Source organism: Triticum urartu, chromosome 6 (assembly GCF_003073215.2).
Source record: "Triticum urartu cultivar G1812 chromosome 6, Tu2.1, whole genome shotgun sequence".
NCBI lineage: Eukaryota > Viridiplantae > Streptophyta > Magnoliopsida > Poales > Poaceae > Triticum > Triticum urartu.
The window spans coordinates 511,498,983-511,519,603 of NC_053027.1; the positions used below are offsets into that span (position 1 = coordinate 511,498,983).

General features: G+C 47.8%; 1 protein-coding gene across 2 annotated transcripts; it reads left to right on the forward strand.

Moving 5' to 3' along the window:
• Nucleotides 1–17,436: 17,436 nt before the first annotated feature.
• LOC125514676 lies at nucleotides 17,437–20,334 on the forward strand. Of its 2 annotated transcripts, XM_048680018.1 has the most exons (4): nucleotides 17,437–17,957; nucleotides 18,608–19,266; nucleotides 19,578–19,681; nucleotides 19,905–20,334. In XM_048680018.1, the coding sequence occupies exons 1-3, from the start codon at nucleotides 17,745–17,747 to the stop codon at nucleotides 19,678–19,680; spliced, it is 975 nt and encodes a 324-aa protein (XP_048535975.1). In that variant the 5' UTR covers nucleotides 17,437–17,744; the 3' UTR covers nucleotide 19,681; nucleotides 19,905–20,334. The 2 variants fall into 2 exon arrangements, with proteins under 2 accessions (XP_048535975.1, XP_048535974.1); XM_048680017.1 differs by lacking the exon at nucleotides 19,578–19,681 and having other exon boundaries at nucleotides 17,439–17,957.
• Nucleotides 20,335–20,621: the final 287 nt, after the last annotated feature.

Below are 20,621 nucleotides of genomic sequence, written 5' to 3' on the forward strand. Positions count from 1 at the left end.
ACAGGGGGAGAGAATTCGGGACACCCGGCGACGCGCGTCATTCCTGCTGCTTGCGCCGATCCTACTCCAAATCGGTATCCCTTTTTCGTCGATTATCTTTCTTGCGGGTTATGCCCCCCTTTCTATGATTTCTTCTGCGACATTATGCACACATTCGGCTTTCGCCTCTTGGATTTTACTCCGAATGCGGTGGCGTGCATGGCTTTCTTCGCGCATCTTTGCGAAGGCTTTGCCAGGGTGCAGCCCAACACGGCGCTTTTCCGCCATTATTTCTTCCCTCGGATCCAGCCGGGAGGTGTCATCTCTGGTTGCGTCACCTGGATCCCAAGATCCAAGGGGGCGTACCCGGACGGTGCCATGAAGGAGAGGTGGGAGGAATGGCGTGGCCGGTGGTGCTGGATTGAGGATGAAAACCCGCCGGAATTCTGCAAGGTCCGCCGAGTGCCGCCGGTCCATAGCAGCGATTGGAGCGATGTCGACGCCGCCAACGGGAGGCTCACTGTTGCCACTACTAGGATTCTCCGGCTCACCCGGGCCGGACTCACCCTTGAGATGATCGGGGCGGACTTCATTCGCTGTCGGATCACCCCGTTGCACAACAAGGGGAGGCCAGCTTGGCTCTTTACGAATCCGGCTGACACTATGCGACTCCGCCCCGGCCTCGGTCACAACTTCACAGTGCTGGCGCATGCCCACTTCTGCCAGCGGCTTTTCCAGCTTGATGTGGGTCGCGATGGCGAGGTCGAACGGACCGGCAAGGCCGCGAGGGCTGCCGCAAAGGTTGGCAAGGCCCTCAAGGGGCCATTTTTCAAGCTGCCAGCGGGGGTGGTCCCGTTGTGCAACAACTCACGTCGGTCCGAGATCATCACTATGATGCCAGACTGTAACGCGCACGGCCCTGTCCCGAGCTGGAAGGAGCCGAAGGATGCTGATGTGCAGCAATTCTTTGACACCCTGATCGAGGTGTATGTCAATGCTGACGCCGAGCGGTGGCTTGTCATGGACACCACCCAGGCAGAGCTGGACTACATCGCCACTAGGGCGAGGGAGGCATAGCTTGCCATGGAGGCCGGCAGCTCCGGGGGTGTGGAGGAAAAGGCCACAATGGCTGCGGAGGAAGAGGAGCTCACTCGGTGGGCGGCGGCCTCCGAGGAGGTCAGCAGTGCCGACACTGGAGCTCCGCTCGTTGAAGACGCGGCCGACGAGTCGTCGGAGGAGGAGGACGTGGCGGCGGGCTCGATGCCAACCAAGGGAAGAGGGCGAATCCTGCGGCGGGCTGGCTCCGGCGAGCCGGTCCGGCCCGGCAGGGCTACGCGGCCTCAATTGACCCTGGAGGGGTCTGGGCATCACACGAGGGCCACGGCAGCCAAGAGGCTGACGAAGGCTGCTGAGAAGAAGAAGACAACAGCCCGTTCCTCATCTGGGCACGCACAAACCCCGCCGTCTTCGCCTCCTCCGACAGATGTCGACTCGGATGTTGACGCGGAGGTCGCTTTTGATCTCGGGCCTCTCAGCCCGAAGAGGAAAAGGAAAGTGGTGGAAGAGGAGGAGGTGGATGACGAGTAAGTACTCCGTTCCTTACTGCCATTTCCATTCCTCTGAATTAAGTCACTCATCTTGATCCGTTTTTGCTTTCGCAGGGATGCAGAGACGTTGGCCCAGAGGGTGAAGAGGGCGAAGGCCTCGGCGAGCAGTCAGCCCCTAGCTGGGGCTTCAAAGACGCCACTGGTGGTGTTGAGCAGCCCGGACAGCAGCCCCCGGCACAGCCCCCAGCGTAAGTTCGTCACCCTCCTCTTATTCGACATGTGGTAGGTGTTCGATGCTATGGTGTTGACCTTGTTGGGTTTGCAGGAGGGGAGCGGCAGCAGGAGGAGCCGTAGAGGGCTACCAACAACACACCACCCCCATCGACTACGCCGCAGCGAGGGGCGTCCCTGGCAAGGGCATCAAGCACGGAGCCCACACCCATGGAGGAAGAGGGGAACTTGGGCGCTGGTGACTCTGCCACGGCGCTGGATGCTGGCGGGGAGGGGACTTCTGCTTCACAGCCTGGCACTGGTGAGTCGCCTGTCCTCCGTCTCTGTTTTTCCCTTATTCTTTTTCTTGGCTTCAATGCTCCCATTACTACCCAGGCCCTCCTTCAATAGACATGGAGTACGTGGATACTGTTGTTGGGAATATTGCTGAGGAGGCCGCGGCGGAGGCCGCCAAGGATGCTGCCGAGGACACCGCTGTGGGGGCCGGCGAGGCTTCTGCCGAGGGTGCCAGCGGTGGGCCTGCCGGGGAAGCCGGCAAGGCCACCATCGAGGAAGAGGTGGTTCATGATCAGCCCCCCTCCTCTTCAACCTCGGGCCCCGGCAGATACCTGAAGGTGGGCGACGATCTTTTCGTCCATCTCCCAGGGGCGTCAAGTTCCCGAGCGCCCGCCGAAGGGGAAGTCTTTGATGGTGAGGTGCTTGCCGCCACCGGGCTCGAGGTTGTCACTGAGCCGGGCGTTGGCAGTGATGGTTCTCCAGAAGAGCAGCTTTTCCGCGCTATGGGGGCCAACTTCCGAAAACTCCAGGCGCTCTACCGTGTCCGTCTGGACAAGCTCAAGTCCAGGACGGCAACGGTGGACCAGGCGGAGGTGGATTTCAAGGCGCGCGTTGCTGAGATGCAGACCTGGTTCCACCAGACTCGCGAGGAGCAGAGGGCCTTTCAGGAGGAATTGGCCAAGTGCAATGTCGAGCTCGCCATGAAGATGGCTGACATCAAGAAGGCCCAGGAAAAGGCGGCGAACTTGGCTGCCGCAGCCAAGGCTGTCCGGAACCAGCATCAAGCCGCACTGGATTCCCAGGAAGAGGACCTCACCGTGCATGAGGCGAAGCTTGCCGCAGCGCTCCGTGGCAAGGATGAGGAGCTCGAGGCCCTTGTCGCGCGGCGGACTCGCGAGCTGGAGCAGAGGCACAAGGAGGCACTCGATGCCCAAGCTCTGGCCCATGCCGGCAAAGTAAGGGAGTTGGAGGTGGAGCGGGATGAGCTGAAGGAGCAGACCCTCAAGCTGTCCAACGAGAAGAGCACGCTCAACAGCGCCTTGGTAGAGGCGCAAGGAGCGGTCATCAGCAGGACTGGGGAGCTCTCCGAAGCGCAAAACTCCATCAGAGATCTCAAGCTGAAGCTGGAGGATCTCGAGAAGATGTTGTCGGAGAGCAGGGCTCGGGAGGAGACCTTGACCAGGAGCCTAGAGGAGGAGAAGCAGCTGCGGGCGAACGAGGCCGCCTCCCACCAGGATTATGTGGCGGGCGAGAACAGATGGATCAGCCGTCTGGAGGACGTCGCCGGCAGGGTCACCTCACAATTGGCCACCATGGGGATGCCAAATGTGAGGTATGCCCCTGAGCGCAGCGGGACCGTCAACGCCAAGCTGACCCAGTTCTTCGAGGGCGTCCTTGGAGCCTTGGCTTATCTTCACTCCAGCAGAGCGGCCACGTTGGCCGGGGAAGCCCGGCGACTTTGTTGGGGGGTCATGACCAAGGTCCTCACCAAGATGGCGTACTGGAATCCCGACCTCGACTTTGATGCTGTGATGGATAGCTTGCCAGATGGTACTGACCTCACAGTGCTCAAGGAGCGCATCAAGCCCGTCATCAGCAGCATCGACGAAATCAAGAGGGTGGAAGGCCAGCGCCGGGATTAGGCATCCCGTTCTTCACCGCCGCTGCAGGTTCACGACCAAGACAAATTTCATCTTTAATTAGAACCGCAGCAATGATGTGATGTAATATAACTTTGCAGTACTCTTAATTTCATGCACGTTATTTCCCCGTTCAATTCCTCTTTGTATGCGCACCCTACGTTGATTGGGTAGGCTCGCCGGCGTGGAAGCCCCTAGCGGCGTTTTGGGGACGGATCCCCATGGGCCTGCTGGGTACGCGTGCTGCCGGACGAGCCACCTTTCCATTCTGAACGCGGCCACTCGAACTGTCGAGCTTGACTCGAGTCAGAATCGAGAGCGTTGTTGATCGCGGAAGGCTACTCTGCCATTCTCGACGCAGCCGCTTGAACTGTTGAGCGGACTCGAAACAGGGCAAGGGCGTTGCCGATCGTGGGAGAGCCCCTGGCGTGCAGGTTTCTCATACAAAGGCATGACATCTGCGGGGGGAATAACCTCATATAAAAAGGATAGAACAAATAAGGGTTCAGTGCAACTTAGCTTCTGTTTGTAGTCGCTCGAGCGCTGATCTTCCGGCCTCCTTCCCTCTCCAAGAGCCACGAAGACGAAGGAGTGCTGGGCTGATTGCTAGAGCCGATTCTCACAACTCCGCCCCCTACCTGGCGCGCCAGAGATGTCGGTGGGAACGACACCTATGGGATCACAAGAATCCCTATTGTGGTTAGCAGGGCGCGGGGTCGTGAGAAGAGCGGATCTAACAGGTAGCACACGGTTCGTTTATCCAGGTTCGGGCCGTGAGGATGCGTAAAACCCTACTCCTGCTTTGGTGGATTGTATATATGTGTTCTTGAGTTAGCTATGGGGCGTGAGGAGCTCCAAAAAGCCGAATCCTTCTCCTGGTCGCCTCGGGCCTCCTTTTATAGAAAAAGGGGTTGCCACAGTGGCACACAGGAGGTGGAAAGGGTATAGTGATGCAAGGTTATCCTTACTTTATCGGGGACGGGGGAGAGATCTGTCTCGTCCGTCGCCGCTCCTTCTTGTGTCGACACGCGCCTGGCCAGCGACGCCTGCGATGCCATGTAGGTAGGCAGGCAGCTGAGGTGGCGCAGTGGTGGGTCTTCACGAAGATCTGCATGCCGCCACGCAGGTGCCTGCCCGGCTGGTTGGGTCGGCAGCTGCATGCGAACGGCGGTGGAGGTTTAGTCGGCGTGGGCCTGATGGTGGCCCTGCGGGTGTCCTCGGTAAGGGCCTTGCCGGGGCGCCTGCTGTCATCCCCGGCAAGGCGCTTGCCGGGGGCCTTGTGGTCTTCCTCGGCTGGGATCCCGCCAAGGGTTGTCGTCTCCTTAGTGCGTATCTGATCTTGAATGTCTTCACAAAGATCTGCATGCCGCCACGGGGATGTCTCCCGAATCCTTGCCCTTTGGGGGCAGTGGACTCAAGGGTGATTTGCTCCGTAGGCGCGGGACGAGTTGCCGTAGCAAGGGTCTTGCCGGGGCTGCTAGAACTGTCTCCCGGCAAGGATCTTGTCGGGGGAGTCCGCTTTGTCCCCTTTGCTCTTCGTGGTCTTGGCCTTGGCGTCGTAGTTCTCTTGAGCTTCGGTCTTACCTTGGCTCACCTCCCTTGCCTTGCTTGGTGTGGTGGTGCCCGTGGCTCAGACTGCCTGTGCACAGTTATAGGGGTACAAAAAGTGTACCCCTCTTTTTGTACACCGACACAGGGGCGTAGCTTTCGATCTGCTCCAGATGGCCAAGCGAGTTGGCCTGCAGTGCGAAGCCGCCGAACACGAAGATCTGTCCGGGGAGGAAGACTTCCCCTTGGGCAGCATCGTTGTAGATGATTGAAGGGGCCATCAAAACTTTTGAGGATGGCAAAGTGCAACTCTCAATGAAAGCACCAATGTCGATGTCAAAACCGATGGATCTCGGGCAGGGGGTCCCGAACTATGCATCTAGGATCGATGGTAACAGGAGACAGGGGACACAATGCTTACCCAGGTTCAGGCCCTCTCTATGGAGGTAATCCCTACTTCCTGCTTGATTGATCTTGATGAATATGAGTATTACAAGAGTTGATCTACCACGAGATTGTAATGTTAGGGAATGTAGTAATTTCAAAAAATTTCCTACGCACACGCAAGATCATGGTGATGTATAGCAACAAGAAGGGAGAGTGTTGTCTACGTACCCTCGTAGACCGAAAGCGGAAGCGTTAGCACAACGCGGTTGATGTAGTCGTACATCTTCATGATCTGACCGATCAAGTACCGAACGCACGGCACCTCCGAGTTCAGCACACATTCAGCCCGATGACGTCCCTCGAACTCCGATCTAGCCGAGTGTTGAGGGAGAGTTTCTTCAGAACGACGGCGTGGTGACGATGTTGATGTTCTACCGACGCAGGGCTTCGCCTAAGCACCGCTACGATACCGACGGAGGGGGGCACCGCACACGGCTAAAAGATCAACTTGATCAATTGTTGTGTCTATGGGGTTCCCCCTTGCCCCGTATATAAAGGATCAAGGGGGGTGCGGCCGGCCAGGGAGAGGGCGCGCCAGGAGGAGTCCTACTCCCACCGGGAGTAGGACCCCCCCCCCTTCCCTAGTTGGAATAGGATTCGGGAGGGGGAAAGAGGAGGCAGAGAAGGAAGGGGGGCGCCGTCCCCTTCTCCTTGTCCTATTCGGACTAGGGGGGAGGGGCGCGCGGCCCAGCACTGGCCGCCTCTCCTCTTCTCCGTAAAGGCCCAATAAGGCCCATTTACCTCCCGGGGGGTTCCGGTAACCTCCCGGTACTCCGGTAAAATCCCGATTTCACCCGGAACGCTTCCGATATCCAAACATAGGCTTCCAATATATCAATCTTCATGTCTCGACCATTTCGAGACTCCTCGTCATGTTCGTGATCACATCCGGGACTCCGAACAACCTTCGGTACATCAAAACATATAAACTCATAATATAACTGTCATCGTAACGTTAAGCGTGCGGACCCTACGGGTTCGAGAACTATGTAGACATGACCGAGACACGTCTCCGGTCAATAACCAATAGCAGAACCTGGATGCTAATATTGGCTCCCACATATTCTACGAAGATCTTTATTGGTCAGACCGCGTAACAACATACGTTGTTCCCTTTGTCATCGGTATGTTACTTGCCCGAGATTCTATCGTCGGTATCTCAATACCTAGTTCAATCTCGTTACCAGCAAGTCTCTTTACTCGTTCTGTAATACATCATCCCGCAACTAACTCATTAGTTGCAATGCTTGCAAGGCTTAAGTGATGTGCATTACCGAGAGGGCCCAGAGATACCTCTCCGACAATCGGAGTGACAAATCCTAATCTCAAAATATGGCAACCCAACAAGTACCTTAGGAGACACCTGTAGAGCACCTTTATAATCACCCAGTTACGTTGTGACGTTTGGTAGCACACGAAGTGTTCCTCCGGTAAACGGGAGTTGCATAATCTCATAGTCATAGGAACATGTATAAGTCATGAAGAAAGGAATAGCAACATACTAAACGATCGGGTGCTAAGCTAACGGAATGGGTCATGTCAATCACATCATTCTCCTAATGATGTGATCACGTTAATCAAATGACAACTCATGTCTATGGCTAGGAAACATAACCATCTTTGATCAACAAGCTAGTCAAGTAGAGGCATACTAGTGACATTCTGTTTGTCTATGTATTCACACATGTATTATGTTTCTGGTTAATACAATTCTAGCATGAATAATAAACATTTATCATGATATAAGGAAACAAAAAATAACTTTATTATTGCCTCTAGGGCATATTTCCTTGAGTCTCCCACTTGCACTAGAGTCAATAATCTAGATTACACTGTAATGATTCTAACACACATGGAGCCTTGGTGCTGATCATGTTTTGCTCGTGAAAGAGGCTTAGTCAACGGGTCTGCAACATTCAGATCCATATGTACCTTGTAAATTTCTGTCTCCCACCTGGACTAAATCCCGAATGGAATTGAAGCGTCTCTTGATGTGCTTGGTTCTCTTGTGAAATTTGGATTCCTTCGCCAAGGCTATTGCTCCAGTATTGTCACAAAAGATTTTCATTGGACCCGATGCACTAGGTATGACACCTAGATCGGATATGAACTCCTTCATCCAGACTCCTTCATTTGCCGCTTCCGAAGCAGCTATGTACTCTGCTTCACATGTAGATCCCGCCACAACGCTTTGTTTAGAACTGCACCAACTGACAGCTCCATCGTTCAATGTAAACACGTATCCGGTTTGTGATTTAGAATCGTCCGGATCAGTGTCAAAGCTTGCATCAACGTAATCGTTTACGATGACCTCTTTGTCACCTCCATAAACGAGAAACATGTCCTTAGTCCTTTTCAGGTACTTCAGGATGTTCTTGACCGCTGTCCAGTGATCCACTCCTGGATTACTTTGGTACCTCCCTGCTAGACTTATAGCAAGGCACACATCAGGTCTGGTACACAGCATTGCATATATGATAGAGCCTATGGCTGAAGCATAGGGAACATCTTTCATTTTCTCTCTATCTTCTGCAGTGGTCGGGCATTGAGTCTTACTCAACTTCACACCTTGCAATATAGGCAATAACCCTTTCTTTCCTTGATCCATTTTGAACTTCTTCAAAACTTTGTCAAGGTATGTGCTTTGTGAAAGTCCAATTAAGCGTTTTGATCTATCTCTATAGATCTTAATGCCTAATATGTAAGCAGCTCCACCGAGGTCTTTCATTGAAAAACTCTTATTCAAGTATCCCTTTATGCTATCCAGAAATTCTATATCATTTCCAATCAGTAATATGTCATCCACATATAATATCAGAAATGCTACAGAGCTCCCACTCACTTTCTTGTAAATACAGGCTTCTCCAAAAGTCTATACAAAACCAAATGCTTTGATCACACTATCAAAGCATTTATTCCAACTCCGAGAGGCTTGCACCAGTCCATAAATGGATCGCTGGAGCTTGCACACTTTCTTAGCTCCCTTTGGATCGACAAAACCTTCCGGTTTCATCATATACAACTCTTCTTCCAGAAATCCATTCAGGAACGCAGTTTTGACATCCATTTGCCAAATTTCATAATCATAAAATGCGGCAATTGCTAACATGATTCGGACAGACTTAAGCATCGCTACGAGTGAGAAGGTCTCATCGTAGTCAATCCCTTGAACTTGTCGAAAACCTTTCACGACAAGTCGAGCTTTGTAGACAGTAACATTACTGTCAGTGCCAGTCTTCTTCTTGAAGATCCATTTATTCTCAATTGCTTGCCGATCATTGGGCAAGTCAACCAAAGTCCACACTTTGTTTTCATACATGGATCCCATCTCATATTTCATGGCTTCAAGCCATTTTGCGGAATCTGGGCTCACCATCGCTTCTTCATAGTTCGTAGGTTCATCATGATCTAGTAGCATGACTTCCAGAACAAAATTACCGTACCACTCTGGTGCAGATCTTACTCTGGTTGACCTACGTGGTTCAGTAACAACTTGATCTGAAGTTTCATGATCATCATCATTAGCTTCCTCACTAATTGGTGTAGGTGTCGCAGAAACCGATTTCTGTGATGAACTACTTTCCAATAAGGGAGCAGGTACAGTTACCTCATCAAGTTCTACTTTCCTCCCATTCACTTCTTTCGATAGAAACTCCTTCTCTAGAAAAACTCCGAATTTAGCAACAAATGTCTTGCCTTCGGATTTGTGATAGAAGCTGTACCCAACAGTCTCCTTTGGGTATCCTATGAAGACACATTTCTCCGATTTGGGTTTGAGCTTATCAGGTTGAAGCTTTTTCACATAAGCATCGCAGCCCCAAACTTTTAGAAATGACAACTTTGGTTTCTTGCCAAACCACAGTTCATAAGGCGTCGTCTCAACGGATTTCGATGGTGCCCTATTTAATGTGAATGCGGCCGTCTCTAAAGCATAACCCCAAAACGATAGCGGTAAATCAGTAAGAGACATCATAGATCGCACCATATCTAGTAAAGTACGATTATGACGTTTGGACACATCATTACGCTGTGGTGTTCTGGGTGACGTGAGTTGCGAAACTATTCTGCATTGTTTCGAATGAAAACCAAACTCATAACTCAAATATTCTCCTCCACGATCAGATCGTAGAAACTTTATTTTCTTGTTACGATGATTTTTAACTTCACTCTAAAATTCTTTGAACTTTTCAAACGTTTCAGACTTATGCTTCATTAAGTAGATATACCCATATCTTCTTAAATCATCTGTGAAGGTGAGAAAATAACGATATCCGCCACGAGCCTCAATGTTCATCGGACCACATACATCTGTATGTATGATTTCCAACAAATCTGTTGCTCTCTCCATAGTTTCGGAGAACGACGTTTTAGTCATCTTGCCCATGAGGCACGGTTCGCAAGTACCAAGTGATTCATAATAAAGTGGTTCCAAAAGTCCATCAGTATGGAGTTTCTTCATGCGCTTTACACCGATATGACCTAAACGGCAGTGCCACAAATAAGTTGCACTATCATTATCAACTCTGCATCTTTTGGCTTCAATATTATGAATATGTGTATCACTACTATCGAGATTTAACAAAAATAGACCATTCTTCAAGGGTGCATGACCATAAAAGATATTACTCATATAAATAGAACAACCATTATTCTCTGATTTAAATGAATAACCGTCTCGCATCAAACAAGATCCAGATATAATATTCATGCTCAACGCTGGCACCAAATAACAATTATTTAGGTCTAATACTAATCCTGAAGGTAGATGTAGAGGTAGCGTGCCGACCGCGATCACATCGACTTTGGAACCATTTCCCACGCGCATCGTCACCTCGTCCTTAGCCAATCTTCGCTTAATCCGTAGCCCCTGATTCGAGTTGCAAATATTAGCAATATAACCAGTATCAAATACCCAGGTGCTACTGCGAGCATTAGTAAGGTACACATCAATAACATGTATATCACATATACCTTTGTTCACTTTGCCATCCTTCTTATCCGCCAAATACTTGAGACAGTTCCGCTTCCAGTGACCAGTCTGCTTGCAGTAGAAGCACTCAGTCTCAGGCTTAGGTCCAGACTTGGGTTTCTTCTCCTGAGCAGCAACTTGCTTGTTGTTCTTGAAGTTCCCCTTCTTCTTCCCTTTGCCTTTTTCTTGAAACTGGTGGTCTTATTGACCATCAACACTTGATGCTCCTTCTTGATTTCTACCTCCGCAGCCTTTAGCATTGCGAAGAGCTCAGGAATCGTCTTATCCATCCCTTGCATATTATAGTTCATCACTACTATATGATTCACACTCGACCTTTCGGTCTCCGTGTTCCGAGGCCATATATGTTATATGCTAGGCTCGTCAAGTTTAACCTGAGTATTCCGCCTGTGCAATTGTTTTGCACCCATTGTATTTGAACGTAGAGCCTATCACACCCGATCATCACGTGGTGTCTCAGCACGAAGAACTTTCACAACGGTGCATACTCAGTGAGAACACTTATACATTGATAATTTAGTGAGGGATCATCTTATAATGCTACCGTCAATCAAAGCAAGATAAGATGCATAAAAGACAAACATCACATGCAATCAATATAAGTGATATGATATGGCCATCATCATCTTGTGCTTGTGATCTCCATCTCCGAAGCACCGTCATGATCACCATCATCACCGGCGCAACACCTTGATCTCCATCGTAGCATCGTTGTCGTCTCGCCAATCTTATGCTTCTACGACTATCGCTATCGCTTAGAGATAAAGTAAAGCATTACAGGGCGATTGCATTGCATACAATAAAGCGACAACCAAATGGCTCCTGCCAGTTGCCGATAACTCGGTTACAAAACATGATCATCTCATACAATAAAATTTAGCATCATACCTTGACCATATCACATCACAACATGCCCTGCAAAAACAAGTTAGACGTCCTCTACTTTGTTGTTGCAAGTTTTACGTGGCTGCTACGGGCTTAGCAAGAACCGTTCTTACCTATGCATCAAAACCACAACGATAGTTTGTCAAGTTGGTGTTGTTTTAACCTTCGCAAGGACTGGGCGTAGCCACACTCGGTTCAACTAAAGTTGGAGAAACTGACACCCGCCAGCCACCTATGTGCAGAGCACGTCGGCAGAACCAGACTCGCGTAAGCGTACGCGTAATGTCGGTCCGGGCCGCTTCATCCAACAATACCGCCGAACCAAAGTATGACATGCTGGTAAGCAGTATGACTTATATCACCCACAACTCACTTGTGTTCTACTCGTGCATATGACATCTACACATAAAACCAGGCTCGGATGCCACTGTTAGGGAACATAGTAATTTCAAAAAATTTCCTACGCACACGGAAGATCATGGTGATGCATAGCAACGAGAGGGGAGAGTGTTGTCTACGTACCCTCGTAGACCGAAAGCGGAAGCGTTAGCACAACGCAGTTGATGTAGTTGTACATCTTCACGATCCGATCGATCAAGTACCGAACGCACGGCACCTCCGAGTTCAGCACACGTTCAGCCCGATGACGTCCCTCGAACTCCGATCCAGCCGAGTGTTGAGGGAGAGTTTTGTCAGCACGATGGCGTGGTGACGATGTTGATGTTCTACCGATGCAGGGCTTCGCCTAAGCACCGCTACGATATTATCAAGATGGACTATGGTGGAGGGGGGCACCGCACACGGCTAAAAGATCAACTTGATCAATTGTTGTGTCTATGGGTGCCCCCCTGCCTCGTATATAAAGGAGCAAGGGGGGGTGCGGCCGACCAGGGAGAAGGCGCGCCAGGAGGAGTCCTACTCCACCGGGAGTAGGACTCCCCCCCTTTCCTAGTTGGAATAGGATTCGGGAGGGGGAAAGAGGAGGGAGAGAAGGAAGGGGGGGCGCCGCCCCCTTCTCCTTGTCCTATTCGGACTAGGGGGGAGGGACACGTGGCCCAGCCCTGGCCGCCTCTACTCTTCTGCTAAAGGCCCAATAAGGCCCATTTACCTCCCGGGGGGTTCCGGTAACCTCCCGGTACTCCGGTAAAATCCTGATTTCACCCGGAACGCTTCCGATATCCAAACATAGGCTTCCAATATATCAATCTTCATGTCTCGACCATTTCGAGACTCCTCGTCATGTCCATGATCACATCTGAGACTCCGAACAACCTTCGGTACATCAAAACATATAAACTCATAATATAACTGTCATCGTAACGTTAAGCGTGCGGACCCTACAGGTTCGAGAACTATGTAGACATGACCGAGACACGTCTCCGGTCAATAACCAGTAGCGGAACCTGGATGCTCGTATTGGCTCCCACATATTCTACAACGATCTTTATCGGTCAGACCACATAACAACATATGTTGTTCCCTTTGTCATCGGTATGTTACTTCCCCGAGATTCGATCATCGGTATCTCAATACCTAGTTCAATCTCGTTACCGGAAAGTCTCTTTACTCGTTCTGTAATACATCATCCCGCAACTAACTCATTAGTTGCAATGCTTGCAAGGCTTAAGTGATGTGCATTACCGAGAGGGCCCAGAGATACCTCTCCGACAATCGGAGTGACAAATCCTAATCTCGAAATACGGCAACCCAACAAGTACCTTTGGAGACACCTGTAGAGCACCTTTATAATCACCCAGTTACGTTGTGACGTTTGGTAGCACACAAAGTGTTCCTCCGGTAAACGGGAGTTGCATAATCTCAGAGTCATAGGAACATGTATAAGTCATGAAGAAAGCAATAGCAACATACTAAACGATCGGGTGCTAAGCTAACGGAATGGGTCATGTCAATCACATCATTCTCCTAATGATGTGATCCCGTTAATCAAATGACAACTCATGTTTATGGCTAGGAAACATAACCATCTTTGATCAACAAGCTAGTCAAGTAGAGGCATACTAGTGACATTCTGTTTGTCTATGTATTCACACATGTATTATGTTTCCGGTTAATACAATTCTAGCATGAATAATAAACAATTATCATGATATAAGGAAATAAATGATAACTTTATTATTGCCTCTAGGGCATATTTCCTTCACGTAATGGCTAAACCCTGAAAGTCTAGTCTGGCTATGATTATGATTATATGGCCTATCTACGGACCTAGCCCCTCGGTTTATATAGACACGGGAGGGATCTAGGGTTTACACAAGGTCGGTTACAGAGAAAGGAATCTTCATAGTTGATCGCCAAGATTGCCTTCCACGCCAAGGAGAGTCCTATTCGGACACAGGTAGAGTCTTTGGTCTTCGTATCTTTACGGCCCATTAGTCCGGCCCATATCCAATAGATCGGACACCCGAGGACTCCTTAGTCGAGGACTCCCTCACCGGGGGCCATAGGTTTCACTAGTGGCTTCTCACAAGATAGCATAAATTATGGTGCGTGAACAAATTACTGCCGAGCAATTGATAGAAAAGTGCATAGTTATGAGAATGTCTAGGCATGATCATAAACATAGGCATCACGTCCGTGTCAAGTAGACCGAAACGATTCTACATCTACTACTATTACTCCACACATCGACCGCTATCCAGCATGCATCTAGAGTATTAAGTTCATAAGAACAGAGTAACGCATTAGGCGAGATGACATGATGTAGAGGGATAAACTCAAGCAATCAGATATAAACCCCATCTTTTTATCCTCGATGGCAATAATACAATACGTGCCTTGCTGCCCCTACTGTCACTGGGAAAGGACACCACAAGATTGAACCCAAAGCTAAGCACTTCTCCAATTGCAAGAAAGATCAATCTAGTAGGCCAAACCAAACTGATAATTCGAAGATACTTGCAAAGATATCAAATCAAGAATAAGAATTCAGAAAAGAATCAAATATTCTTCATAGATAAACTTGATCATAAGCCCACAATTCATCGGATCTCGGCAAACACACCGCAAAAAGTATTACATCGAATAGATCTCCAAGAACATCGAGGAGAACTTTGTATTGAGAACCAAAGAGAGAGAGAAGAAGCCATCTAACTAATAACTATGGACCCAAAGGTCTGTGGTGAACTACTCACACATCATCGGAGAGGCTATGGTGTTGATATAGAAGCCCTCCGTGATCGAATCCCCCTCCGGCAGATCGCCGGAAAAGGTCCCCAGATGGGATCTCACGGGTATAGAAGGTTGCGGCAGTGGAAAAGTGGTTTCGTGGCTCCCTTGGATGTTTTCAGGGTGTAAGAGTATATATAGGCAAAAGAAGTAGGTCGGTGGAGCTATGAGGGGCCCACAAGGGTGGGGGGCGCGCTTGCCCCCTGGGCGCGCCGCCCTACCTCGTGGCTTTCTTGACCTCCACTCCAAGTCTCCTGCATTGCATTTGTTCCAAAAAAGATCCTCGCGAAGGTTTCATTACGTTTGGATTCCGTTTGATATTCCTTTTCTGCGAAACACTGAAATAGGCAAAAAAAAGCAATTTGCACTGGGCCTTTGGTTAATAGGTTAGTCCCAAAAATAATATAAAAGTGCATAATAAAGCCCATTAAACATCCAAAACAGATAATATAATAGCATGGAACAATCAAAAATTATAAATACGTTGGAGACGTATCGGGGGGGGCACACCCTGAGCTTTGTCGCGTCCTCGTGGATCTTCTGGTTTCGGGGGTCTCTTTTGTTCCAAAAAAATCACCAAAAAGTTCCAGCCCTATCCTAGAACTTTTAAGTACAAATTGTGGAGGATAGCTCGATGTTCAATGTTCAAAAGATAGGTATTGGAAGTTAGGCTCAACCTGAACAGTAATATATCTAGCGTTAGTAAAAAAGGAGACATAAATTTATTTGAAGACAGTTGATTCATATTTGCTTGTTTTCTTTCGGATGTTTGATGAAATGTCTAAACATCAACTCATTCATAAACTTCCCTTCGATGTTAGGCTCAATTATTCCTAAATTAGGTATTGACTATCCCACGAGACAATTTCTCGACTCGGCCAACAATGATTCATAGAAATTGGGTTTATTCTCCAGTTGCAACACACGGGAGATGAACATTTGATACATGTAGAGGTAAAGTTATGTCATTCTTTCCCATAATGGCTCTTTTTTTTGGGTTTCCCTATTGGTTTTTGCTACTTAATTAATGTATATATTATAATACTAGCAAACATGCCCGTGCGTTGCAACGGGAGAAAACAATCCTCACACGCCCTTACTCACTGAGCATGGCTAAAGACCTCACCCTCATACCCATAACATAATAAATATGACTAATACCTCATCCTTAGGCCGACATCCTCCAGACATATGTTTCCGCTTGTGGTCTTTGCCGTCATCGTCGCCGGTGGTCGCAGTACCAGTTGTCACTAATCAAGGTTGGCCAGGTCCAATAGCTGGATTGTTGAGCGGCCTTTGTGTTCGGCGAAGATCAAGAGCGTTGAACATTTTATTTAATCATCTAGCTCATCTATACCAATATAAAAAGACCCAAAGAGGCAGATCCAACTGATCTTGGCCATTGAACTAAGTCAATTCGACGACCTAGACTGCTCCAATGACGAGCGTTAAACGCGTTTAACGTGCAATTAATATCATACCAAATATCACAGAATTAACACACAAATAATAGCATATCTAATAACCGTGTGCAATTAATATATTGCCTAAATATTAACGTGCGTAGCACGTGCGCATTTACTAGTATAATAGGGAAAAGCATCACCCATAATATATGTCGATGTCGTCATGTAAATTGAGTAGTTTGTGTTGGATAAAGCATGAAACCTTAGCTGGACTCCTCATGCATTTTGATGGGAGTCACTGGACCGAGCGAGACCGGTCATACGTGAAGACGCGAATGAGAAAAAGATTCCTTCCATATCCCTAGTTTAATAAATTGAACTAAAACAATGCATGAGGTGGGCATATTTCAAAATTTTGCCTAGTTTTATTAATAGGCATAGATTAAAACAATTTAGGTATGGTACCTCTCAGTGTAAAAAAAACTGTGTTTCAAGAAAATGTTAGCCTTTTCAAATTTAAAGTTCATTTTTTTATGTTTTTGAAATGTGTGCAAATTAGAAAAATAATCACAACAGTACCTCCTAATTTTAAAAATAGTTTAAAAAAATACCCAGGTTTCAAAAAGAGAGAGAAATATTGTTATTTTTTTAAAGAAATGTTCGACCTTAATTTTTTATTAACAACTATGCAAATTTTTCACGTCCTAAAATATATTCATTTTAAAAAAATATTTTCCTGTCAGTATCCTGGCGCGACTCTGAGCTTAATTTTAAAGTCCATGTCGCTAATTAAACATCAAGTCCTGTTGATTCTAGTGGCTAGCATTCTGAGCCCTCTAGCGTGAGCGACTGGGTTTGGTTCCTGACCGCGCATTGTTTTTACTGGCGCGGGCTGTTGGTACGCTAATGGGCCGGCCGATTGTGGCCCTGCGCGTCCTGTGATTTTATTTTATTTTTGACTGAAATGAATCAGGAGAACGAGAAAACGCCCGCACGAGGAAACACCTGGGACGAACAAAAAATTACCGTAAAGGAAAGAACCTGGAGAAACAATCCTCCCTTTAATATTAGATAAGGATAAGGATAAGGATAAGGACTAATATAAATATGTTTTTTTACGCTCCCTCCGTCCATCTATTTTTTCGACAAATATTTCTGAACGGAGGGAGTATTTGTGAAAAACCCTAAAAAAACAAAAAAAAAAGGAGGGGAATAGAGCTGTTTCCTGCTCTAATGGGCCAACCCAGCAGAGGCCCAATATATTCGGGAGGCATCCAGCCGCACGCTTCCGCACATAAGTCAAGTTAGGCGTTCCCCTTGCCCTGATTCAGAACCCTAGATCCGAGCCGCCGCCACCACACCGCCGGCAGCAGGCCAATCGGAGAAGAAGGCCAACCGGAGAAGAAGGCCGCCCGAAGATCCGAAGAAGGAGATCCTCCAAGGTACCTACCTCCGCCGCGCTCTACATCTCCCGGATCAAGACCAAGAGGCCGCCGGCGAGAACCCGCGCCCGCCTCCCGGGGCGCGCGTGGTGCTCGCCGGCGGCAAGGCCATCCGTTCTACGGGCGAGGCCCGTCCCACGCCCTCCTGGGGCGCGAGTGGATCCTCCATGAAGTCCGAGGCTGCCGCTCGCCGGCGGCGGCAACATGGATCAAGCGCACGGGGGAGGCGTCGGCGGGAAGATTTCAACTCAGGGCGCGTCGATTGCCGGCCGCTCCAACATCTATCCACCCGCCGGACGGGAATTATCTTTCTCCTCTTTCCATTCTGCCCGGAGATCAATTTTCAACCGCTACTAACCTCGGTGCCCATTGTTCTGCAGGTAATTTCTTTTTTCTAATTTATTTACAGTTCTTACTTATTCTTTTCTTCTACGAAAGAATCTTTAACTAATCAATCGCTGAAACTTTAACACCCCTACCCTTCTAGAGGAGCAGTATCATAGATATTGATGAACTGATAGCGAGAATCGCCAACCATGAAGCTTTTATCTTAAGATTGCCTGCTAGTCTCCCTTGAATATATATACCAGCAGTGTCATTGATCAAACGCAACTGAAAGGAAGCATCATCAAGAGTAGAACTTAATCACACCATTTATTTACACCTGTCAAGCATCAGAAGGTTTTAAATTTTACCAACACCAGTCATAGCTATTATCAGTACTGCCTCTGTTTCTAAATGTAAGACCTTTTGGTAGTTTAAATTGAACTTCCAAAATGTCTTATATTTAGGGATAGAGGGTGTACTTCTGTACTGCAAGCATTATTTTTACAAGTTATCCTCAAAAGGATGTCGCCACAAACTGAAGTCGATTACCATGGTCAGTAATACAGAAAAATAAAGTTGATGCCGAGTAGTTTTGTTATCTTAAGGGTTTCTTACCTGCAGTTGGAAGCCTAGTTGTTTTTACAAACAAGAAACATGAGACTGGTTCCAATCTCATTACTGAATATAACATTCATATATGCAGGTACCCATCAAAGGGATGGAGCAAGGCGAATCCGTATCCCTGCCGGTCTTCATCCAGGATATGTCCCCCATTCTTCTGAGAACTACCACGCCTGGCCATACGGGGCAAAGGCAACCTAGGCCCTTCCTGTCGCCCCAGTCGCAACGGCTAATCTTTAGGCTTATCGAGCTCCTGTTCGAGGAGATCCCTGTCCGCTGTTTTAGGCAAATAAGGCGAGTGCATATAATGGTATGCCTGCAATCAGAAAGGCCATTCTTCTCTTCCCGCATTCAGGAGTCACCTGATCGGACTCGTGCTCAGATGTGCCAGAACGTGAACTCCATGGGTCTCCTAATTCGGGACATGATCATTTATCAGCGGGATCAAGGGGGGAGGGCTGGCAAACCTTCTGTACTGCCAAGGGAGGTCAAGCATTTGATCAATCTGATGTTATTGCCTGACCCGATACGAATGAAGGTCCCAATCCAGTATCACAGCTGTCTGGTACCGATAGAGTACAGGGGTTTCCTGTTTACAATTGAATATCAGTTCATCATGGATGTGCTGAGGTATGCTGACAGAGAAGGGTTTCGCTATGTTCTCAGAGGTTTGGAGCCAGTGGGCGACTGGTCTGTGAATGTCCGCAATTCAAATAGATACCTCCAGCAGTTCTTCAACAAGTAAGTAATATGGAGCCTTGCATAGATTAATGTGCTGGCCTTTCTTAATTTGTACAAGCTCTGTCCCGAATTAATTGTCTTAGATTTCTCTAGATAGAGATGTATCTAGATAACTTCTAGTGTTAGATACAACCATATCTAGACAAATCTAAGACAAGTAATTTGTACAATCTCTGTCCCAAATTACTTCTCTTAGATTTGGATGTATCTGGACACGTTTTAGTGTTAGATACATCCATATCTAGACAAATCTAAGACAAGTAATTTGGGACGGATGGAGTAAAACTAATGCTAATGACTGAAGTCCTCAGGTGCCCTGTTTTGTCAATGAAGAAATTTAGATTAAAGGGTTTGTTGCAACTCTACACAGCCCCAAATTGCAACTTGCTCAAGAGTAGAAGCAAGCCATCTTGAAGTATGTTGTTAAATTGAGAAAATAGGGGCTTTGAGTCTTTTATTAAGTAGGAGCATGTGGTTGTTTCCCAATGCCAGGTTTATTTTCATCATGAGCTGAATAGTGTACAAATTAGATGTTGAGTGTGATGCTCTTTTGTGCACTCATCTCTTTAAATGAATCATCACCAGCAATATGTTTATCCTTATTCTGACATTTTCCTATGGTTTTTTGTTTTCATCAGAGGGAGGTATGATCCGAATGGTCTCAGGTTCCAGAGCAACCCGATTCTGGAGCCCTTGGACTATAATCGTAACGTGCCAAGCCACACCCTCGAGGGGTTGGTGTCAAGGCGAGATATTAATGGAATGCGCTTTACGCGGGCCACTATTAATAGGGCCTTGTACTTCGAGTTTGAGATGGTCCTGGCCAACATGTTGGTTGGTCTGCATAGACTTGGACATCTTCATCATCTTGGTTTGGCTGTTTTTTTCCATACTAGGTGCATACTCATGGACCTATATATAGCTTCTCTTAAACCGGCATGGATACATGTGTATATATCCTCTGAACCGTGCCTGTAGGATGGATTGGTTATTCGTGGGTACAATTGTGATACATGTGTATACTTCAAGACACATTAAATAGTTTGTGCATTCTGCTGCCATGTAGTACATTGCTGTTTGTTTGGTGCCGTGTAGTCCTAGCTAGTGTGTGGTGCGTTGTTGCATTTCTTTTTCTATTTTCCAGTTTTTACTTGTTGTTTTCTTTTATGAAAAATACATTTGGTAATACATCAGGATTATAATAACTTCAAGAGTATAAGCAAGTGTGTCTTGAAGTATGTTGGTAAATTGAGAAAAGAGGCTTTGTCTTGTAAGTAGGAGCTTTTGGTGGTTTCACAATACCAAGTTTCTTTTCATCAGCTAAGAGCCGAATAGACATAAATAGTGTACAGATG